A 23031-nucleotide genomic window follows, 5' to 3' on the forward strand; every position below is an offset into this window, starting at 1 on the left:
AAGACCGTCCCCAGTCCCCACCTCTCTGTGTGTGTGTTCCCTGCAGTGCTTTGGGTCATTAGCTATCAGATCAGTGAGCTGTAAGAGGAGTCCTGTGGGACTTGTCTTCCTGATGTAATCACTACTTCCTGTTTCACTGGCAGGCAGATGGGAAGAAGGCCTTTCCTCTCAGAGCGGATGGCCGTGTGTGTGTTCTTACCATCTGTCTGGTTTCACTGGTTTAGTGTCCGATTGTATACTAGTGTGTGTATATGTTAGAGGGAGTGTGTGTAATATAATGACTGATGTGTACTCCAAAGGGAGTGTTTGTTTAATACACACATTTTTACATTTTTTTACATTTTAGTCATTTAGCAGACGCTCTTATCCAGAGCGACTTACAAATTGGTGCATTCACCTATAATATCCAGTGGAACAACCACTTTACAATAGTGCATCTAAATCTTTTAAGGGGGGGGTTAGAAGGATTACTTTATCCTATCCCAGGTATTCCTTGAAGAGGTGGGGTTTCAGGTGTCTCCGGAAGGTGGTGATTGACTCCGCTGTCCTGGCGTCGTGAGGGAGCTTGTTCCACCATTGGGGTGCCAGAGCAGCGAACAGTTTTGACTGGGCTGAGCGGGAACTGTGCTTCCTCAGAGGTAGGGAGGCGAGCAGGCCAGAGGTGGATGAACGGAGTGCCCTTGTTTGGGTGTAGGGCCTGATCAGAGCCTGAAGGTATGGAGGTGCCGTTCCCCTCACAGCTCCGTAGGCAAGCACCATGGTCTTGTAGCGGATGCGAGCTTCGACTGGAAGCCAGTGGAGAGAGCGGAGGAGCGGGGTGACGTGAGAGAACTTGGGAAGGTTGAACACCAGACGGGCTGCGGCGTTCTGGATGAGTTGTAGGGGTTTAATGGCACAGGCAGGGAGCCCAGCCAACAGCGAGTTGCAATAATCCAGACACACTGCTCAGCTGCCCCACATCCGTTCAATAACACCTATATAGCTCGTTTCTAGGTGGACAGGTTTGGGCTGTGGCGGTCATTACATTTTGTCAGACGGTTATTGTCATGCAGAAGAACAGTTATCTGGCTATGCTCCCTGCCATAGGCTGTACGCTAGTTCATTTAGCTGACAAGATATGCTTATAAGTCCCTTGATATTATATGATTTTATAGTAAGAAGAATATAATTGAACTTTATCTGAATAAAATAGAAAGGATATTTTGGCAATGTTGAACGTGAAAGGGATAATTTGAAGCAGGTCCTATATGCTAGATTTAGAGTTATTTGGCAACTTTAGTTGTGAATGAAACAAACCTTAGAATGTCTTAGAAATCAAAACATATAAGGGCTGCATGGAGCGACTATCTGCTATTGATTTGAGAAAGAAGCAGAAAAGGCTTGTTCTATTCCTGGTCTCAGGCTGCACAGCTCTTCTCTCATCAACTGATTTTCACCCATCAGACTATTCTCAATTTAATCTGGTCTTTACTAATATATAAAATGTGTTTTGATTTAGAATGGTCCATTGTCAAATGGGCAGGAACAAGGGCAGGGGAAAAAGACATGTAGGTAGGCTATGTATTGTATTACGGCACAATCATTATTTTAATTCCCTTATTTTTCCGGGCTTGGGCTCTTATATAGGCCTATGTATAAGGGTGTTTTGAAATAATAGTCACCTTAGAAAGCACTGTCCATTTCATTGTGTTAGGCTTTGAAACAACATCCACCACTACATGTTTTACACTGTTTAAAACAGCCGGTGATTATCATGCAAATAACTGCCGGTCCCATGGTAATTTACCACTAAAATAAACACATTTAGCATCTCCTAGCTTCCACGCATAGCCTACAAGCCACTGTATCGGACATTCAGAACAGCTACATTTGAAAAAGTCAAATAAATCCATTTAAAATAGCCTACACCATCAATTAACAATCAATCCATTATTTATTTTATACAGGTCTATGAAACATGATATAAAGAAAATGTAGCCTATTTCAGAAGAACTAGGCTACATATGTTACCACCTCAGTCATCGGCTTCATCGTACGTACATATCCCAACCAGAAGCCATGGATTACAGGCAAGGTCCGCATCAAGCTAAAGCCTAGAGCTGCCGCTTTCAAGGAGCGGGACACTAATCCGGACGCCTATAAGAAACCCCAATATGCCCTCAGATGAACCGTCAAACAAGCAAAGTGTCAATACAGAATTAAGATTGAATCCTACTACACCGGCTCTGACGTTCGTCGGATGTGGCAGGGCTTGAAAACTATTATGGACTGCAAAGGGAAACCCAGATGCGAGCCGCCCAGTGACGCGAGCCGCCCAGTGACGCGAGCCGCCCAGTGACGCGAGCCGCCCAGTGACGCGAGCCTACCAGACGAGCTAAATGCCTTTTATGCTCGCTTCGAGGCAAGCAACACTGAAGCATGCACAAGAGCACCAGCTGTTCTGGATTACTGTGTGATAATGCTCTCGGTTGCCGATGTGAGTAAGACCTTTAAACAGGTCAACATTGACAGACGCTGGGCCAGATGGGTTACAAGGACGTGTACTCAAAGCATGCGCGGACCAACTGGCAAGTGTCTTCACTGACATTTTCAACCTCTCCCTGACTGAGTCTGTAATACCTACATGTTTCAAGCAGACCACCATAGTCCCTGTGCCCAAGGAAGTGAAGGTAACCTGCCTAAATGATTACCGCCCTGTAGCACTCACGTCGGTAGCCATGAAGTGCTTTGAAAGGCTGTTCATGGCTCACATCAACAGCATCCTCTTGGATATCCTAGACCCACTCCAATTCGCATACCGCCCCAACAGATCCACAGATGACGCAATCTCAATCGCACTCCACATTTGCCCTTTCCCACCTGGACAAAAGGAATGCCTATGTGAGAATGCTGTTCATTGACTACAACTCAGTGTTCAACACCATAGTGCCCACAAAGCTCATCACTAAGCTAAGGACCTTGGGACTAAACACCTACCTCTGTAACTGGATCCTGGATTTCCTGACGGGCCGCCCCCAGGTGGTGAGGGTAGGCAACAACTTGTCTGCCATGCTGATCCTCAACAGTGGGGCCCTCAGTGGTGTGTACTTAGTCCCCTCCTGTACTCCCTGTTGAGAAAGAAGCAGAAAAAGCTTGAGCTCTGTTCCTTGCCTCAGACTGCACACACTCTTCTCTCATCAAGTGATTTTCACCCATCAGACTATTCTCAATTTAATCGTGTCTTTACTATTACATAAAATGTTTTTTGATTTAGAATCGTCCATTATCAAATGAACAGGAACAAGGGAATGGGAGAAAAGACATGTCATCTGTATGCACTCGAATAGCTTTCCGCCAGTTCGATTTTCAATCATGCAGGGTAGTCTACTCCGGTTATTTCACTCCATGCATCAGCCACTGTCTGAGGAGCATGCAGCCTCTCTCTGCGCTCTCTCGACACGTGATATTCCGCCCAAACTCTGTATGCCATGGGCTCCCCAACCCTGTTCCTGCAGCTTCCCAGTTCTTAATTTGGGAAACCAATTGAAATCCGTTCTGGAACAGCAATAGTAACATATTTTCACAACAAAACATATTTAATTAAACTGTTGACAGCCCCTGTCTCTGCGCGCTCGAGAAAGGAATGAAGGAGACATGGGAGGAGATGGACACGCCCAGTGGTGATATATTCTGTAGCTAAAGGTAATGTGTCAGCCTATTAATTATGAAAATATAAAACCTGCACTATTACTAGGCTATTCAAAATCAAATTCACTAATTGTAGTCTAACTGTAAGCTGCCTTGCACAATCAATGAATCAACAGCATCGTCTAGGGCTATATGTTCTGTCCCAAACTCTTGGATATACATTATGGAGTATAGCGTAAGGTAACCAGACCATCTAGTGTGCATAATAATACAGTCCACACTCAACTGCGATCACTATAATTTGTTTAATTTTGGAGTATAGGCTAGACCAATTATCTACCAAAGACGTCTTAAATCAGTTTTGTTGTGTTTTTCTGCCTTGCGTAATATGTGGTAGGCTATGTATTGTATAACGGCACAATCATTTTTAAAATTCCCTTATTTTTCCGGGCTTGGGCTCTTATATAGGCCTATGTATAAGGGTGTTTTGAAATAATAGTCACCTTAGAAAGCACTGTCCATTTCATTGTGTTAGGCTTTGAAACAACATCCACCACTACATGTTTTACACTGTTTCAACCTGTTGTTGAACTTCTTTCTTCAAATTGATCAATCACAGTGAGGTGAGTTTTAAGAGCACGATACTGTTTTGATGATAAGTGTTTGATGTGATTTTCCCATTGAATTTACGTAGAGTGGTTAAGAGGGACAACAGAGCCCTGAGTACCAGACCATTAGGACCTGATGGTAGTTAGCGAGTTGGGTATTACCAACACATGTCCAGAGTGCATAAGAGGAGATTACCGTGACTCAACGGTCATGTGGAATTTTACTGCGGTCAGGACATTTTGTCAGCCGGTGATTGTCATGCAAATAACTGCCGGTCTCACGGTAATTTAACATTAACATAAACACATTTAGCATCTCCTGGCATCCACGCATAGCCTACAAGCCACTGTATCGGACATTCAGAACAGCTACATTTGAAAAAGTCAAATAAATCAATTTAATATAGCCTACACCATCACAATCGATCCATAATATATTTTATACAGGTCTATGAAACATGATATTATGAAAATGTAGCCTATTTCTTCTTATGTTACCACCTCAGTCATCAGCTTCATTGTACATACATATCCCAACCAGAAGCCATGGATTACAGGCACCGTCCACATCGAGCTAAAGGCTAGAGCTGCCACTTTCAAGGAGCGGGACACTAATCCGGACGCCTATAAGAAGCCCCGCTATGCCCTCAGGAGAACCATCAAACAAGCAAAGCGTCAATACAGGATTAAGATTGAATCCTACTACACCGGCTCTGACGCTCGTCGGATGTGGCAGGGCTTGAAAACTATTACGGACTACAAAGGGAAACCCAGACGCGAGCTGCCCATTGACGCGGACCTACCAGACGAGCTAAATGCCTTTTATGCTCGCTTCTAGGCAAGCAACACTGAAGCATGCACAAGAGCACCAGCTGTTCTGGATGACTGTGTCGCTCTCGGGAGCCGATGTGAGCAAGACATTTTAAACCGGTAAACATTCACAAAGTCACGGGGCCAGATGGATTACAAGGACGTGTACTCAAAGCATGCGCGGACCAACTGGCAAGTGTCTTCACTGACATTTTCTACCTCTCCCTGACTGAGTCTGTAATACCTACATGTTTCAAGCAGACCACCATAGTCCTTGTGCCCAAGGAAGCGAAGGTAACCTGCCTAAATGATTATCGCCCTGTAGCACTCACGTCGGTAGCCATGAAGTACTTTGAAAGGCTGTTCTTGGCTCACATCAACAGCATCCTCTTGGATACCCTAGACCCACTCCAATTCGCATACCGCCCCAACAGATCCACAGATGACGCAATCTCAATCGCTCTTCACACTGGCCTTTCCCACCTGGACAAAAGGAACACCTATGTGAGAATGCTGTTTATTGACTACAACTCAGCGTTCAACACCATAGTGCCCACAAAGCTCATCACTAAGCTAAGGACCCTGGGACTAAACACCTCCCTCTGCAACTGGATCCTGGACTTACTGACGGGCCGCCCCCAGGTGGTAAGGGTAGGCAACAACTTGTCTGCCACACTGATCCTCAACAGTGGGGCTCCTCAGAGGTGTGTACATCTCCTGTGCTCTCTGTTCACCCAGGACTGTGTGGCCAAACATGACTCCAACACCATCATTAAGTTTGCTGACGACACAACTGTGGTAGGCCTGATCACCGACAGTGATGAGACAGCCTATAGGGAGGAGGTCAGAGAACTGGCAGTGTGGTGTCAGGACAACAACCTCTCCCTCATTGTGAGCAAGACAAAGGAGCTGATCGTGGACTACGGGGCTGTTGTGGAGCTGGTCAAGAGTTTCAAGTTCCTTGGTGTCCACATCACCAACGATATATCATGGTCCAAACACACCAAGACAGTCGTGAAGAGGGCACGGCAAAACCTTTCCCCCCTCAGGAGACTGAAAAGATTTGGCATGGGTTCCCAGATCCTGGTATGGCAACTGCTCGGCATCTGACCGTAAGGCGCTACAGAGGGTAGTGCGTACGGCCCAGTGCATCACTGGGGCCAAGCTTCCTGCAATCCAGGACCTATATAATAGGCGGTGTCATAGGAAAACCCATAAAATTGTCAGAGACTCCAGTCACCCAAGTCATAGACTGTTTTCTCTGCTACCGCATGGCAAGCGGTACCAGAGAGCCAAGTCTAGGACCAAAAGGCTCCTTAACATCTTCAACCCCCAAGCCATAAGACTGCTGAACAATTAATCAAATGGCCACCGGACTTTTACATTGACCCCCCCCCCCCCCCCATTTGATTTGTACACTGCTGCTACTCGCTGTTTACTGTCTATGCATAGTCACTTCACCCCTACCTACATGTACAAATTACCTCAACTAACCTGTACCCCCGCACACTGACTCGGTACCGGTACCCCCTGTATATAGCCTCGTTATTGTTATGTTATTGTGTTACTTTTTATTATATTTTTTTTACTTTAGTTTATTTGGTAAATATTTTCTTAACTCTTCTTTAACTGCACTGTTGGTAAGGGCTTGTAAGTAAGCATTTCACATTAAGGTCCACACTTGTTGTATTCGGCGCATGTGACAAAGTTTTTGATTTGATTTGATTTTTTTGTTAGCACATACCTGAATAAAATAGAAAGTATATTTACCCCAAACGATTTCTGAGGGAATGCGCACTGTGTTGCGCGGTTAACAGGTCCTCCTATATGCTTCATTTAGAGTAATGTAACTTTAGTTGTGATACAAACGTTGGGCTATATGTTTTGATTTGTAATACATTCTAGGGCTGCATGATGTGACTAATGCTGATTTGCTCTGCTCTATTTCTTGCGCAGGCTTCACACACTTCATCAGTCTCTCATTCACAATTTGACAAGCACTTGATAATATTCTCACCCATCAGACTATTCTTAATGTAATCTGTTCTTTACATATAGCCTACTAATATACTGTATGTGTGGAACTATTTTTGATTTAGAATGGTCCACAAAAAAACATAATTGGTAGCCTGCACTGGTATAGCAAATGGAGGTTATGTGCGGTTACGTTTTTAATATGCAAGCATAGGCGGCTCGTTCATAAGGCTAGGGGAAGCTTTCCCTAAAGTAAATAGAATTAAATTGCCAAAATGATCTAGCCTAATTAGCCTACTCCTGTCTATACAGAAATAAATGAAATAATAAAAAATAAGCTACTAAAGCATGATTTGGCCACAGAGGATCATTAGCTTCTTAAAAAAGTTGTGGATTGTTTTAAATGGCATTGCCTACAGTCGGAAGGAAAGGCAGCGTGCTAAATTTGGGTAGATTATTGTTGAGTTGCGACTGTCTGTGAAAAGTACAAGCCAGGTATATATCGCAATATTTGAAAATACAATCACGGGAAAACATTAGAAAGCAAATGCTTATTGCTATAAAGATAAGACAATGAAAACACTAATCTGTCTTTTTGTTATCAAAGTGTTCAATTGATCTTATTGGCACCAGCAGAGAGCATCGACAATATCCCCGGTGAGTGCGCACTGTGCCCATAATCACTATTTATTATTGTTAGGTCAGTGCTACTTCAACGCTTTTTTGCGGACAGTAATTTCCTCCGCCAGTTTAGATGGATGTCATGTTCTTTGTATATCCTCTTCTTATAGTCCTATTATATGGATAACATTGTTTTTATTGATCTGTTTTACAGTGTCAGCGGAGTAGGCTACCCTGTCATTTGTCCTCTTAAAAAAGGATTCTGCTAATGTCTCCAGTCATATAAAGTGTAATGTTCCAGGGGTCCTAGGCCTATAGGCTACATTTGGTTATTTGGCCACTTTAGTTGTAATACAAACCTCATCAAAACATACAGGCTATGGGCTAGGCTACATGATGTGTGCGGCTATGTTTGAAAAAGTCGCAAAAAAAGGCGTGCTGTTTCTTGCCTTAGACTGCACACGCTGGGCATCATTCACAAATGATAATACATAATTCTCAAGTGATAATATTGTCACCCATCAGACTATTCTCAATGTAATCTTGTCTTTAATGTGTGAAATTAGTTTTGATTTGGAATGGACCATTATCATCCAGCTGTCGAAACAGGGGCAGTGGAAAAAAATACATGTCATCTGTATGCACTTAAATAGAGAATGAAGGACGCTTTTACTGTGGTTTATGTTCATGCCAGCCAAGTAGGCTATACTCCTGTTGTAAAGAGAAGCAATGTGCTTAATATTAGGAAAGTTGAGAAATAAATATAGTAGGCCTAGTTGATAGAAAGCTGATGGGATCCTCCTCTTTTTAATAGAGGCCATCAAAACGTGTGTTTTCTCATGCAGTTGCATAGCCTATAGAAATGTTGCGCAACATGAGCTCAATGGCTCTTATGAAGCATTTGATTTGATTTGCATTGATGTTAGTGATTAGAGGGACAATAGGGCACCGAGTACCAGGCCATTAGCGACTGGCAGTTAGCAAGTTTGGTAGGCTACTTCTGACCATCACCGGCCTTAGAGCGCAGTTTTGGAGAAGCCTAGTTACCGTGACTAAACGGCCACGTAGAATTTGACTGTGGTTATACGGTCACCGCAACAGCTCTAGGACAGACAGAATATCACTGACAGACAATAAGCATGTACATGTAGCTGCAAATAAAATACACACTTGACTAAATGAGGGATATTAAATTATATTGAAAGCAGGTGCTTCCACACAGGTGCCCATTATTTTGGCTACCAGGCTAGAAGAAGAGATCTCAGTGACTTTGAGAGGAGTCTCAAAGGATCATAGGGGGTTTAAAGTGTGTGTGTCGCAGTCACCAGATGTCAGTCCAATTGAACACTTATGGGAGATTCTGGATTGGCACCTGAGACAGTGTTTTCCACCACCATCAACAAAACACCAAATTATGGAATTTCTTGTGGAAGAATGGTGTTGCATCAGTGGAGCAGTGGCTTCTTTGTTGCTGAGCGGCCTTTCAGGTTATGTCGATATAGGACTTGTTTTACTGTGGACTGCGTACTATTGTTTGTACAGATGAACTTGGTACCTTCAGGCGTTTGGAAATTGCTCCCAAGGATGAACCTGGTCTTGGCTGATTTCTTTAGATTTTCACATGATGTCAAGCAAAGAAGCACTGAGTTTGAAGATAGGCCTTGAAATACATCCACAGGTACACCTCCAATTGACTCAAATGACATCATTTTCTGGAATTTTCCAAGCTGTTTAAAGGCACAGCCAACTTAGTGTCTGTAAACTTCTGACCCCCTGGAATTGTGATACAGTGAATTATAAGTGAAAGAATCTGTCTGTAAACAATTGTTGGAAAAATTCCTTGTCATGCACAAAGTAGATGTCCTAACCAACTTGCCAAAACAAAGACATTTGTGGAGTGGTTGAAAAACGAGTTTTACTGACTCCAACCTAAGTGTATGTAAACTTCTGACTTCAACATATATATATATATATATATATATACACACATTTTTTATATATATTCTTTTACACATTTTAACCCCTTTTTTGGGTAGGCACAAAACTACCTTCATACTTTTAGACTGGTACCGGTTACCTTCAGACGAGTCCTGTGACACTTGTGGGAGTCGTAGAGCAGTACGGAGAACACCACCATCGTGATTGTGAGAATCTGCCCTTTCCACAGTGGGGTCACATTAGTTTGTAGTCCAAACGGTTTGGACGCTACAAACAGGAGTTGGAACATTGATAATACTGACTTCAGACAAGTCCCCTGACACTCGTGGGGGGTCATAGAGCAAAACCGAGCCCCTGTCTCCTCTAGCTTAAACTGACCGATTTGTATGTTACTTAGATTGATGCACCGGTACGTCAATCGACTCTTGGGGGTTAAAAACCTGCTGTATGTAAAATATTGTGTGATATAGCTTGCAAAATAAATAAAGGTGACTCTGTCCTCTCATCCTCCCCCTAGCCCCTGTCCTCTCACACTCTCACTCTTCCCCTAGCCCCTGTCCTCTCACCCTCTCACCCTTCCCCTAGCCCCTGTCCTCTCACACTCTCATCCTCCCCCTAGCCCCTGTCCTCTCACCCTCTCACCCTTCCCCTAGCCCCTGTCCTCTCACCCTCCCCCTAGCCCCTGTCCTCTCACCCTCTCACCCTTCCCCTAGCCCCTGTCCTCTCATCCTCCCTCCCCTAGCCCCTGTCATATCCTCTCACCCTCCCCCTAGCCCCTGTCCTCTCACCCTCTCACTTCCCCTAGCCCCTGTCCTCTCACCCTCTCACCCTTCCCCTAGCCCCTGTCATCTCATCCTCTCACCCTCCCCTAGCCCCCAGCCGTCCTCTCATCCTCCCCCTAGCCCCTGTCCTCTCATCCCTCCCCTAGTCCCTGTCCTCTCACCCTCCCCCTAGCCCCTGTCATCTCACCCTCTCATCCTTCCCCTAGCCCCTGTCCTCTCACCCTCTCACCCTTCCCCTAGCCCCTGTCATCTCATCCTCTCACCCTTCCCCTATCCCCTGTCCTCTACCTCTCATCCTCCCCCTAGCCCCTGTCCTCTCACCCTCCCCTCCCCTGTCCTCTCATCCCTCTCACCCTTCCCCTAGTCCCTGTCCTCTCACCCTTCCCCTAGCCCCTGTCATCTCACCCTCTCACCCTTCCCCTAGCCCCTGTCATCTCACCCTCTCCTCCCCTAGCCCCTGTCCTCTCACCCTTCCCCTAGCCCCTGTCCCCTCACCCTCTCACCCTCCCCCTATCCCCCTGTCCTCTCATCCTCCCCCTAGCCCCTGTCCTCTCACCCTTCCCCTAGCCCCTGTCCTCTCACCCTTCCCCTAGCCCCTGTCATCTCACCCTCTCACCCTTCCTCTAGCCCCTGTCCTCTTACCCTCTCATCCTCCCCCTAGCCCCTGTCCTCTCACCCTGCCCCTGTCCCCTCACCCTCTCACCCTTCCCCTAGCCCCTGTCCCCTCACCCTCTCATCCTCCCCAGCCCCTGTCCTCTCATCCCCCCCTAGCCCCTGTCCTCTCATCCTCCCCCTAGCCCCTATCCTACCACCCTCTCATCCTCCCTCTAGCCCCTGTCCTCTCAACCTCTCATCCTCCCTCTAGCCCCTGTCCTCTCACCCACTCACCCTTCCCCTAGCCCCTGTCCTCTCATCCTCTCACCCATCTCACCCTTCCCCTAGCCCTTGTCACCTCCCTGGGGCACATTCCTGTCTTTATACCCCTGCTCTGTGAGTCAACGGTGCTCACACACAGTCCACACATCTTGAACAAAGGAGTCGCCGACCCTTCGGGCTGGTGATCATAACCTTTGACCTCTGGTATTCTCCTCCTCCCCCCAAATACATGGATGTGGTTTAACACCCAAAATACATGGATGTGTCTGGGGGGGGGGTTAATGTAAGGTGATTTTACACACACACACACACACACACACACACACACACACACACACACACACACACACACACGCACTAGGAGTAGGTGGTACACAGAAGCTGAGTTGAATGAATTCCTCTGACAGACAGCCTGTGGTGGTCATTATTGCGACACGACTGACAGCTCAATCAGGGGCTAATATTGAAAAATAACTTTCAGCTGACTGACAGGTCATAGGTCAATATGGGATAGAACCAACTTAACTGACAGATCAGGGATGCGGACTACGACAGTAGTGGGCGTATTTTAGCTGAGCGCCACTGTGATTGACAGTTGAGAGACCCCTGAGGGTGTAGGGATGGAACTATAGGATCAAGGACAGGACATAATATAGTCATAAAACACGTAAAATTACCTGACCTACTGCTTCTACAACTACACAATGAGACCTTAGTAGAAAACCTGGCAGGCAGTTAGCTTAGTGGTTAGAGCGTTGGGCCAGTAAATGAAAGGTTGCTGGATTGAATCCCTGTACTGACAAGGTAAAAATTTGTCGTCTGCCCCTGTTCCCCGGGCGCCGAAGATGTTGATTATAGCAGCCCCCCGCACCTCTCTGAATCAGAGAAGACAGAAGACACATTTCAGTTGAATACATTCAGTTTCCCCTTCTACACAATAAGGCCTTATTAGAACCGGACCTACTGCCTTCTACACAATGAGGCCTTATTAGAATCGGACCTACTGCCTTCTACACAATAAGGCCTTATTAGAACCGGACCTACTGCCTTCTACACAATAAGGCCTTATTAGAACCGGACCTACTGCCTTCTACACAATGAGGCCTTATTAGAACCGGACCTACTGCCTTCTACACAATAAGGCCTTATTAGAACCAGACCTACTGCCTTCTACACAATGAGGCCTTATTAGAATCGGACCTACTGCCTTCTACACAATAAGGCCTTATTAGAACCGGACCTACTGCCTTCTACACAATAAGGCCTTATTAGAACCGGACCTACTGCCTTCTACACAATAAGGCCTTATTAGAACCGGACCTACTGCCTTCTACACAATAAGGCCTTATTAGAACCGGACCTACTGCCTTCTACACAATAAGGCCTTATTAGAACCGGACCTTCTGCCTTCTACACAATGAGGCCTTATTAGAACCGGACCTACTGCCTTCTACACAATGAGGCCTTATTAGAACCGGACCTACTGCCTTCTACACAATGAGGCCTTATTAGAACCGGACCTACTGCCTTCTACACAATGAGGCCTTATTAGAACCGGACCTACTGCCTTCTACACAATGAGACCTTATTAGAAAACCTGCTGGAGAGAACAGAAGACGAGAGGAGGGGAGGAAAGAAGGAATAGAATGTGAAATATCTGTTCTGATGTACTGAGTCACTTGGGAGTGATTACAAATAGTTGATGTGTGAGTGTGTAACTTCATGTAGCTTCAGCTTTTTCCTCTGCAGAGGTGAATGCAGACTGTGTGTGTATATGTGTGTCTGCGTGACTGATTGCGTGAGTGTTTTTCGGAGTTCTGACGTTACAGTCTCACCTTTCTGGATCTCTGTCTCTCCAGACTGACATGTTGTTTTGTTCCCAACCTTTTAGTAGGTTACATGGTCATTATCTTTACATCAATCCTCTATCCAGCTCCTAGTGGTCTCGTCTCTGGCACAAATAGTGCAGCAATCACCTCAGAATGGGACTTTTAGTCTGGTTTGAAAGACCTGCATGTACACCTAATAACATGTCAGGGAGTGTAGTCTCAGAGTCGGGCTTCTCAAATGGAGACACAATTGATCTGCATCTGCTCTCTGCTGACTGATGTTGCTGACCTGTCTGTCCTGTTCTCCTGTTGAAATAGTGACCGGTCCAGCATGATGTTTTGTTCGTGTTGGAACTAAAAACAAGGTCAGTTTCTCACCGTGTCTCTTTTTCTCTCCTCTCTTTCACAGATGAGCATGATGCAGTACAGAAGAAAACCTTCACCAAATGGATAAATGCACAGTTCTCCAAGGTAATGCCAAAGTTTGGTGGGCTATATCTGAGCCTCTTCACACAAAGGTTGCTTAGTTAAACCCTACAATAATTTAAATTCAACCCACCAATAATTGTAATTAAACTCACCAATCATTTTAATTAAACTCACCAATAATTTAAATTCAACCCACCAATAATTGTAATTAAACTCACCAATAATTTAAATTATACCCACCACTCATTTTTGTTAAATCCACCAGCACCAGCTAAGAAAATATTGTTCTGGAAAACTCCAGCACTGATGTTGAACTGAGCTCGGAGTTTGAAGACGGGTTGAAGGAAGTAGTGTGAGCAGGTTATTTCTGTCCAAACAGACTGTTTTGTTTGACTGTTTCAGACTAATAACTTCCCCTTTGAACACTAACCCTGACCTTCTCTTCACAGGCCCAGGAAAATAACAGATTCACTGCAGGAAAGAATAGATAGCCTAGCGGAGCACTGAGAGGACGTTAGCATGGCTGTCTCCCCTATTACAGTGTATACAGGGAAAATGCTTCAACGCTAACTCGATTTAGCTATTGTCTTCTTGATAAATTAATTGGTCTTCACTTGAGTCAGGTTAATCTTCTCTGTGTTAATCAGAAACATGCTAATGTAACATTGATGCTTCCGTCCCTCTCCTCGCCCCAACCTGGGCTCAAACCAGGGACCCTCTGTCTCCCACAAAGCATTGTTACCTATCGCTCCACAAAAGCCTTGGCCCTTGTAGAGCAAGAGTAACAACTGCTTCAAGGTTTCAGAGCAAGTGACGTCACCGATTGAAACGCTACTAGCACGTAGAGCTAACTAGCTAGCCACACCGTTTACATTAACGCGCTCCAACGCGCTAATGCTAGTCTGATAATGGACCTTGTGTGTGTGGTCTTGTTTGAGCTATGTCCCCTCACTCCCACAGGGTAGTTAACAGAAATATTCTAAACATGCTTATACAATTTCATTAATGGGTTTTCCATAAATACATCTATGGACTTTTTTTCTTCTTCAGTCGCTCTCATTTCTTTCTATTTCTCCTCTCTCTCTCTCCCCCCTTCTCTCTCTCTTTTTCTCTCTCTCTCTCTCCATCTTTATTATCCCTCTCCTCTCCTCCGTTAGCTCTGTGTGTTTCTCTCCTCTCCTCTGTTAGCTCTGTGTGTTTCTCTCCTCCGTTAGCTCTGTGTGTTTCTCTCCTCTGTTAGCTCTGTGTGTTTCTCTCCTCTGTTAGCTCTGTGTGTTTCTCTCCTCTCCTCCGTTAGCTCTGTGTGTTTCTCTCCTCTCCTCCGTTAGCTCTGTGTGTTTCTCTCCTCTTCTCTGTTAGCTCTGTGTGTTTCTCTCCTCTCCTCTGTTAGCTCTGTGTGTTTCTCTCCTCTGTTAGCTCTGTGTGTTTCTCTCCTCTGTTAGCTCTGTGTGTTTCTCTCCTCTGTTAGCTCTGTGTGTTTCTCTCCTCTGTTAGCTCTGTGTGTTTCTCTCCTCTCCTTTGTGTTTGTTAGCTCTGTGTGTTTCTCTCCTCTGTTAGCTCTGTGTGTTTCTCTCCTCTGTTAGCTCTGTGTGTTTCTCTCCTCTTCTCTGTTAGCTCTGTGTGTTTCTCTGTTAGCTCTGTGTGTTTCTCTCCTCTCCCCTGTTAGCTCTGTGTGTTTCTCCCCTCTGTTAGCTCTGTGTGTTTCTCTCCTCTGTTAGCTCTGGGTGTTTCTCCCCTCTGTTAGCTCTGTGTTTCTCTCCTCTCCTCTGTTAGCTCTGTGTGTTTCTCTCCTCTCCTCTGTTAGCTCTGTGTGTTTCTCTCCTCTCCTCTGTTAGCTCTGTGTGTTTCTCTCCTCTGTTAGCTCTGTGTGTTTCTCTCCTCTGTTAGCTCTGTGTGTTTCTCTCCTCTCCTCTGTTAGCTCTGTGTGTTTCTCTCCTCTGTTAGCTCTGTGTGTTTCTCTCCTCTGTTAGCTCTGTGTGTTTCTCCCCTCTGTTAGCTCTGTGTGTTTCTCTCCTCTCCTCTGTTAGCTCTGTGTGTTTCTCTCCTCTTCTCCGTTAGCTCTGTGTGTTTCTCTCCTCTCCTCTGTTAGCTCTGTGTGTTTCTCTCCTCTCCTCTGTTAGCTCTGTGTGTTTCTCTCCTCTGTTAGCTCTGTGTGTTTCTCTCCTCTCCTCTGTGTTTGTTAGCTCTGTGTGTTTCTCCCCTCTGTTAGCTCTGTGTGTTTCTCTCCTCTCCTCTGTTAGCTCTGTGTGTTTCTCTCCTCTCCTCTGTTAGCTCTGTGTGTTTCTCTCCTCTGTTAGCTCTGTGTGTTTCTCTCCTCTCCTCTGTGTTTGTTAGCTCTGTGTGTTTCTCTCCTCTCCTCTGTGTTTGTTAGCTCTGTGTGTTTCTCTCCTCTGTTAGCTCTGTGTGTTTCTCTCCTCTGTTAGCTCTGTGTGTTTCTCTCCTCTGTTAGCTCTGTGTGTTTTTCTCCTCCCCTCTGTTAGCTCTGTGTGTTTCTCTCCTCTGTTAGCTCTGTGTGTTTCTCTCCTCTGTTAGCTCTGTGTGTTTTTCTCCTCCCCTCTGTTAGCTCTGTGTGTTTCTTGTTGAGTTGTTCTGTTGTCAGGTCATATCTGAGGTATGGAGAGTGGTTGTTAGAATGAGCTCTGTTCTCTGTTACCTCACAAATTACCCAGAAATCTCTCATGTTTGATCCCATCCTCTGGTTTCCATTTCCCAACCATTTGCCCCACTTCATATGCTATTATATACTGTACGTGATGTACGTTCCCTTCCACCCAGTTGTCAACACAAACCTTGTCTACCATCCCCAGTGCATAAACTATAGGATGTTCAGAATCTTTGAATCATTGCAAATATTTCTAACCTGAAAATGTTGAGTTGATTTTCCATAACATTTTGCATGCAAAACATTGCACAGCATTATGTACTCTGAATGCAGGTTTGTATGTAGACAAAACAACACACTACACACACATGAGTAGTGTCCTTACACACACGAGTAGTGTCCTTACACACACGAGTAGTGTCCTTACACACACGAGTAGTGTCCTTACACACACGAGTAGTGTCCTTACACACACGAGTAGTGTCCTTACACACACATGATGAGTGTATTTTCTGTGTTTCAGACGGGAAAGGTGCCCATCAAGGACATGTTCTGTGACCTGCAGGATGGCAAGAAACTGCTGGAACTACTGGAGGGACTCACAGGAAATGTCCTGGTGCGCGCGTGTGTGCGTGTGTGTGCGCGTGTGTGTGTGTGCGTGTGTGTGTGCGCGTGTGTGTGCTTGCGCTCATGCCTGCCTGTGTGCGTCCATGCTTGCCTGCGTGTCCGTGCGTGTGTGTACAGTGTGTGTGTGTGTGTGTACAGTTTGTGTGTATGTGTCGTATGCATATTCATATCCGACCTTTCTCACCCCACTCCCCCAATTCACCCCTCATTCACCCTACCAGTGGATCTGTTTTCTAGCACCTGCAGCCCAGCCCAGTACCCAACACCTCGCCAGCCCTCTATCTGATACCATGATACTAATGCCATAATTGGGTGCTAATGCCCTGTTGTGGTATGTAAGGCTAGGAAGGGTTTTTAAATTGGCACCGGTTCAACCCAGTCCCCATTCTTTCCATATGTCCCTTAGAATAAAATAAAACTAGAGGGTGCTGAAGGCGTAATGGCTGATTGATTTATAGTGTGGAATGGTATGTTGAGTGATAAGTGGGAAATAAGCACGCAGACTGGCCCTTGGCAACGGCTAGCACTGCAAGTCTGAAAGTCTCTCTGTCTGGATAGATTTAGCTGCCTCATTAATTGCAGGTCACTGCCCATCATTAGTGCAGTATTGTGCAAAGGACTGTGTGTGTGCGTGCGTGCGTGCGTGCGATGTGTGTAAAGGAACTGAAATCTTGCGTCATTTTACCCTCATAGGAAACCTTCACATTAGACAAGAGGAACAACTAGCACTACCTCAGAAATAATGTCATATCACCTATATGACCTGCTGACCCTGTATGAGTCTCAACTCCTCCTCTATATACACTATGATACTCCAGATCATCTACGATACTCTTTGCTATGAAAGTCTTTGTGTGCTGAGGTCAGGCAGGATCCTTGCATTAATGTAGGTTCTGCCTAACATGCCCTATTCTTCTGTGTTGTTGTTCTCAGACCAAAGAGCGAGGGTCCACCAGAGTTCACGCCCTCAACAACGTCAACAAGGTTCTTCAGGTCCTGCATCAAAACAACGTGAGGACCTACCGTTAGGGCTTTACACAGTATCTCTCTTTATTCTTCTTTATCTCCCTATTTTACTAATCTCTTCCCTTTTCCTTCGGTGTCTAGTGTGCTGTCTCCGTCTTGCATGCTCCCTCCTCTTCTCTCTTGCTCTCTCTCTCTCCCTCCCCCCCCTTCCCCTTTCCCTTGTGTCTCCATACAATGGCCAGTGTTCATGTTGTGACCTTGTCTGTGGGAGATAAGACGGGGTCTTTGCATGAGGAGCTCACTAGGGTAGGGGTGGCATGTTAGTTACTATCCTCCTCCACACTGGCAGAAAAACAGCAGGCCATCGTGTGCACGCGTGTGTGTGAGTTTGTTAGTGACTTCTTCTGTATTGTGTGTCTCTGATTGTCAGCCTGATATATCCACAGTTGTGTCAAGTTGGCTGGATGTCCTTTAGGTGGTAGACCATTCTTGATACACACAGGAAACCGTAGTGTGAAAAACCCAGCAGCATTGTAGTTTTTTTGTATTTTTCTCCCCATGCATTCACTACTGTAAGTCGCTCTGGATAAGAGCGTCTGCTAAATGACTAAAATGTAACTGTAAAAATGTTGTCCCATCGCTGCAACTCCCGTATGGACTCGGGAGAGGTGAAGGTCGAGAGCCATTTGTCCTCCAAAACACGGCCCCGCCAAGCCCGCACTGCTTCTTGACACTGCCCGCTTAACCCGGAAGCCAGCCGCACCAATGTGTCAGAGGAAACACCGTACACCTGGCGACCGAAGTCAGCGTGCATGCGCCTGACCCGCCACAAGGACATCCCGGCCGGCCAATCCCTCCCCTAACCCAGAAGACGCTGAGCCAATTGTGCGCCGCCTCATGGGTCTCCCGTTCACGGCCGGCTGCGACACCGCCTGGGATGGAACCCGGGTCTGTAGTGACACCTCTAGCACTGTGATGCAGTGTCTTAGACCTCTGCTCCACTCGGGAGGCAGCGTTGCAGTTCTTCACTTACTCTCCTCGGCAAAAACGTCAAAATTAATGACAGATTTCTTGAGTTATTTTAGATTCATTCTGACTACTTTGAGGAAGCGTATACTGGCTATGGTGTCTCAAAATGGACAAACAGTACTATTGCCGCTTTTGTCTTGTTTTTCAAGCAAATATCTTTTAAGGGAGTATGCAAGCACACTAGTTCGGTTTGCCTAGCCAACTTCAGCTAGCCACCAGCCGAACTGAAGCATGCTGATGACTTTGCAGTAGCCCCCAAGACCCCCCCCCCACAATCTTTGCGTAATGACAGGCTGTGTGAGTGATGGCTGGGCATCACTGACTCGCAACGCTCCCCAGGCCCTCTGGAGGAATCCTTCAAAGAAGGTGTGACTGTTTAGAGAGGTTTACATGGCCAGGATTAGTAGCTCTGGGGTCAACACCCTCTCATAAACAACTAGCCACCCAGACAGGAGAATGATAGAAGGTGTAGTTTTCTGCTGCTTTATTTTAGTTACGGTACTTAACTTTTGTGTGTGCGTGTGTATCTCTATTTGTACTGTGTATCTCTATTTGTACTGTGTATCTCTATCTGTACTGTGTATCTCTATCTGTACTGTGTATCTCTATCTGTACTGTGTATCTCTATCTGTACTGTGTATCTCTATCTGTACTGTGTATCTCTATTTGTACTGTGTATCTGTACTGTGTATCTCTATCTGTACTGTGTATCTCTATTTGTACTGTGTATCTCTATTTGTACTGTGTATCTCTATTTGTACTGTGTATCTCTATCTGTACTGTGTATCTGTACTGTGTATCTCTATCTGTACTGTGATATGTGTGTGTGATAATGGCAGGCATGATTGGGTTAATGGAGGGTGGGGTTAAGAGTTTAAGGGTCATGTTATTGGCTGAGAGGTCAGTCGTTGCCCCCTGACCCCCAGGAACAGTGTTCCAGAATGTTCCATTCTACCCCCGTGTGTTTGTAATCACTCCATCACTCCATGAATGTGAGCTTGTCACATGATTAGGCTGGTGTCACAGGGTGTTGGGGATGTCCTTAGACACTTTCAATCCACTTTAGCAGTTTTTACATGTGTGGTTTCTGGGTTTCTACAGCTGTACAGGTGAGGACAGGTAGCTGTGGGAGACTGAGATCAGTTATTGGATCATAGGAAAGCCCGTAAAGCAGCTTAAGGGTACAAGTTGTTAATCTTGAGTATTACGGCATGTTCAACTTTCTATAAGGGAAGGTAATAAAAAGCGTTATTACTTGACTTTTTAATATCTTGACCTCTCTGTCTCTGTCTCTCTGTCTCTGTCTCTCTGTCTCTCTGTCTCTGTCTCTCTGTCTCTGTCTCTCTGTCTCTGTGTCTGTCTGTTTAAGGGCTTTATTGGCATGGGAAACATATGTTAACATTGCCAAAGCAAGTGAAGTAAATAATAAACAAAAGTGAAATAAACAATACAAATTACCAGTAAACATTACACTCACAGAAGTTCCAAAAGAATAAAGACATTTCAAATGTCATTATGTCTATATATGGTGTTGTAACAATGTGCAAATAGTTAAAGTACAAAAGTGGGAATAAATAAACATTAATATTGGTTGTATTTACCATGGTGTTTGTTCTTCACTGGTTTCCCTTTTCTTGTGGCAACAGGTCACAACTATTGCTGCTGTGACAGCACACTGTGGTATTTCACCCAGTAGATATGGGAGTTTATCAAAATTGGGTTTGTTTTCAAACTCTTTGTGCATCTGTGTAATCTGAGGGAAATATGTGTCTCTAATATGGTCATACATTTAGCAGGAGGTTAGGAAGTGCAGCTCAGTTTCCACCTCATTTTGTGGGCAGTGTCCACATAGCCTGTCTTCTCTTTAGAGCCAGGTCGGCCTACGGCGGCCTTTCTCAATAGCAAGGCTATGCTCACTGAGTCTGTACATAGTCAAAGCTTTCCTTAAGTTTGGGTCAGTCACAGTGGTCAGGTATTCTGCCACTTTGTACTCTGTTTAGGGCCGAATAGCATTCTAGTTTGCTCAGTTTTTTGTGTGAATTCTTTCCAATGTGTTAAGTAATTATCTTTTTGTTTTCTCATGATTTGGTTGAGTGTAATTGTGTTGCTATCCTGGGGCTCTGTGGGGTCTGTTTGTGTTTGTGAACAGAGCCCCAGGACCAGCTTGCTTAGGGGACTCTTTTCTTGGTTAATCTCTCTGTAGGTGATGGCTTTGTTATGGAAGGTTTGGGAATTGATTCCTTTTAGGTGTTTGTAGAATTTAATGGCTCTTTTCTGGATTTTGATAATTAGCGGGTATCAGGTGTTATTTGGTGTTTTATGTTGTACACGGAGTCTCAATTTGGTGTTTGTTCCATTTTTATTAATTCAGTCCCCAGACCTCACAACCATAAAGGGCAATGGGTGCTATAACAAATGTTTTATAATTTTTTTATTTCACCTTTTATTTAACCAGGTAGGCAAGTTGAGAACAAGTTCTCATTTGCAACTGCGACCTGGCCAAGATAAAGTAAAGCAGTTCGACACATACAACAACACAGAGTTACACATGGAATGAACAAACATACAATCAATAATACAGTAGAAAAATCTATATACAGCATGTGCAAATGAGGTAGGATAAGAGAGATAAGGCAATAAATAGGCCATAGTGGCAAAGTAATTACAATATAGCAATTAAACACTGGAATGGTAGGGTGTGCAGAAGATGAATGTGCAAGTAGAGATACTGGGATGCAAAGGAGCAAGATAAATAAATAAATAAATACAGTATGGGGATGAGGTAAATTGGATGGGCTATTTACAGATGAGCTATGTACAGGTGCAGAGATCTGTGAGCTGCTCTGACAGCTGGTGCTTAAAGCTAGTGAGGGAGGTAAGAGTCTCCAGCTTCAGAGATTTTTGCAGTTTGTTCCAGTCATTGGCAGCAGAGAACTGGAAGGAGAGGCGGCCAAAGGAAGAATTGGCTCTGGGGGTGACCAGTGAGATATACCTGCTGGAGCGTGTGCTGCTATGGTGACCAGTGAGCTGAGATAAGGCGGGGCTTTACCTAGCAGAGACTTGTAGATGACCTGGAGCCAGTGTGTTTGGCGACGAGTATTGTGCCAGGGCCAACCAACGAGAGCATACAGGTCGCAGTGGTGGGTAGTATATGGGGCTTTGGTGACAAAACGGATTGCACTGTGATAGACTGCATCCAATTTGTTGAGTAGAGTGTTGGAGGCTATTTTATAGATGACATCACCGAAGTCGAGGATCGGTAGGATGGTCAGTTTTACGAGGGTATGTTTGGCAAGATGTTTGGCAAGATGAGTGAAGATGTTTGGCAAGATGAGTGAAAGATGCTTTGTTGCGAAATAGGAAGCCGATTCTAAATTTAATTTTGGATTGGAGATGTTTAATGTGAGTCTGGAAGGAGAGTTTACAGTCTAACCAGACACCTAGGTATTTGTAGTTGTCCACATATTCTAAGTCAGAACCGTCCAGAATAGTGATGCTGGATGGGCGGGCAGGTGCGGGCAGCGAACGGTTGAAGAGCATGCATTTAGTTTTACTTGCATTTAAGAGCAGTTGCAGGCCACCGAAGGAGATGGCATTGTAGCTCGTCTGGAAGTTAGTTAACCTCTTGGGGCTAGGTGGGACGCTAGCATGCCACCCGTGGTGCACTCCATCAACAGCAGGTGCATTTCAAGAGCGGCAAATTTGAATCCAAATAAATGTCAAAATTCAAATTTTTCAAAAATACAACTATGTTACACCATTTGAAAGATAAACATCTCCTTAATCTAACCACGTTTTACGATTTCAAAAAGGTTTTACGGCGAAAGCATAAATTTAGAGTATGTTAGGACAGTACATTTACAAGAGTTGTGTGTAATGTTTTGTCAAGTCAAAGACAGGGTCACCAAAACCATAAAACCAGCTAAAATGATACACTAACCTTTTACAATCTCCATCAGATGACACTCCTAGGACATTATGTTAGACAATGCATGCATTTTTAGTTCTATCAAGTTCATATTTATATACAAAAACAGCGTTTTACTATGGCATTGATGTTGAGGAAATCGTTTCCCTCCAATAACCGGCAGTCAAGTCAGCGTCACAAATTAAATAATTAAAATTAGAAAACATTGGTAAAATATTATATTGTCATTTAAAGAATTATAGATTTACATCTTTTGAACGCAATCAACTTGCCAGATTTAAAAATAACCTTACTGGGAAATCACACTTTGCAATAATCTGAGCACTGTGCCCAGAAAAATACGCGTTGCGATACAGACTAGACGTCATGTTGGGGAGATCTAAAA

At 44.9% G+C, this 23031-nt stretch overlaps 1 protein-coding gene across 1 annotated transcript in view; it reads left to right on the forward strand.

The window, feature by feature from the left end:
- The window catches only part of utrn (utrophin), a 278656-nt gene that overhangs the window by 5966 nt on the left and 249659 nt on the right, over window positions 1–23031 (forward strand). Inside the window, 3 exon segments of the mRNA XM_014205596.2 lie at window positions 13475–13536; window positions 16620–16712; window positions 17657–17734. Coding sequence (XP_014061071.1) covers window positions 13475–13536; window positions 16620–16712; window positions 17657–17734 — 233 coding nt within the window.

The sequence above is a fragment of the Salmo salar genome, chromosome ssa06, assembly GCF_905237065.1.
Source record: "Salmo salar chromosome ssa06, Ssal_v3.1, whole genome shotgun sequence".
Classification (NCBI taxonomy): Eukaryota; Metazoa; Chordata; class Actinopteri; order Salmoniformes; family Salmonidae; genus Salmo; species Salmo salar.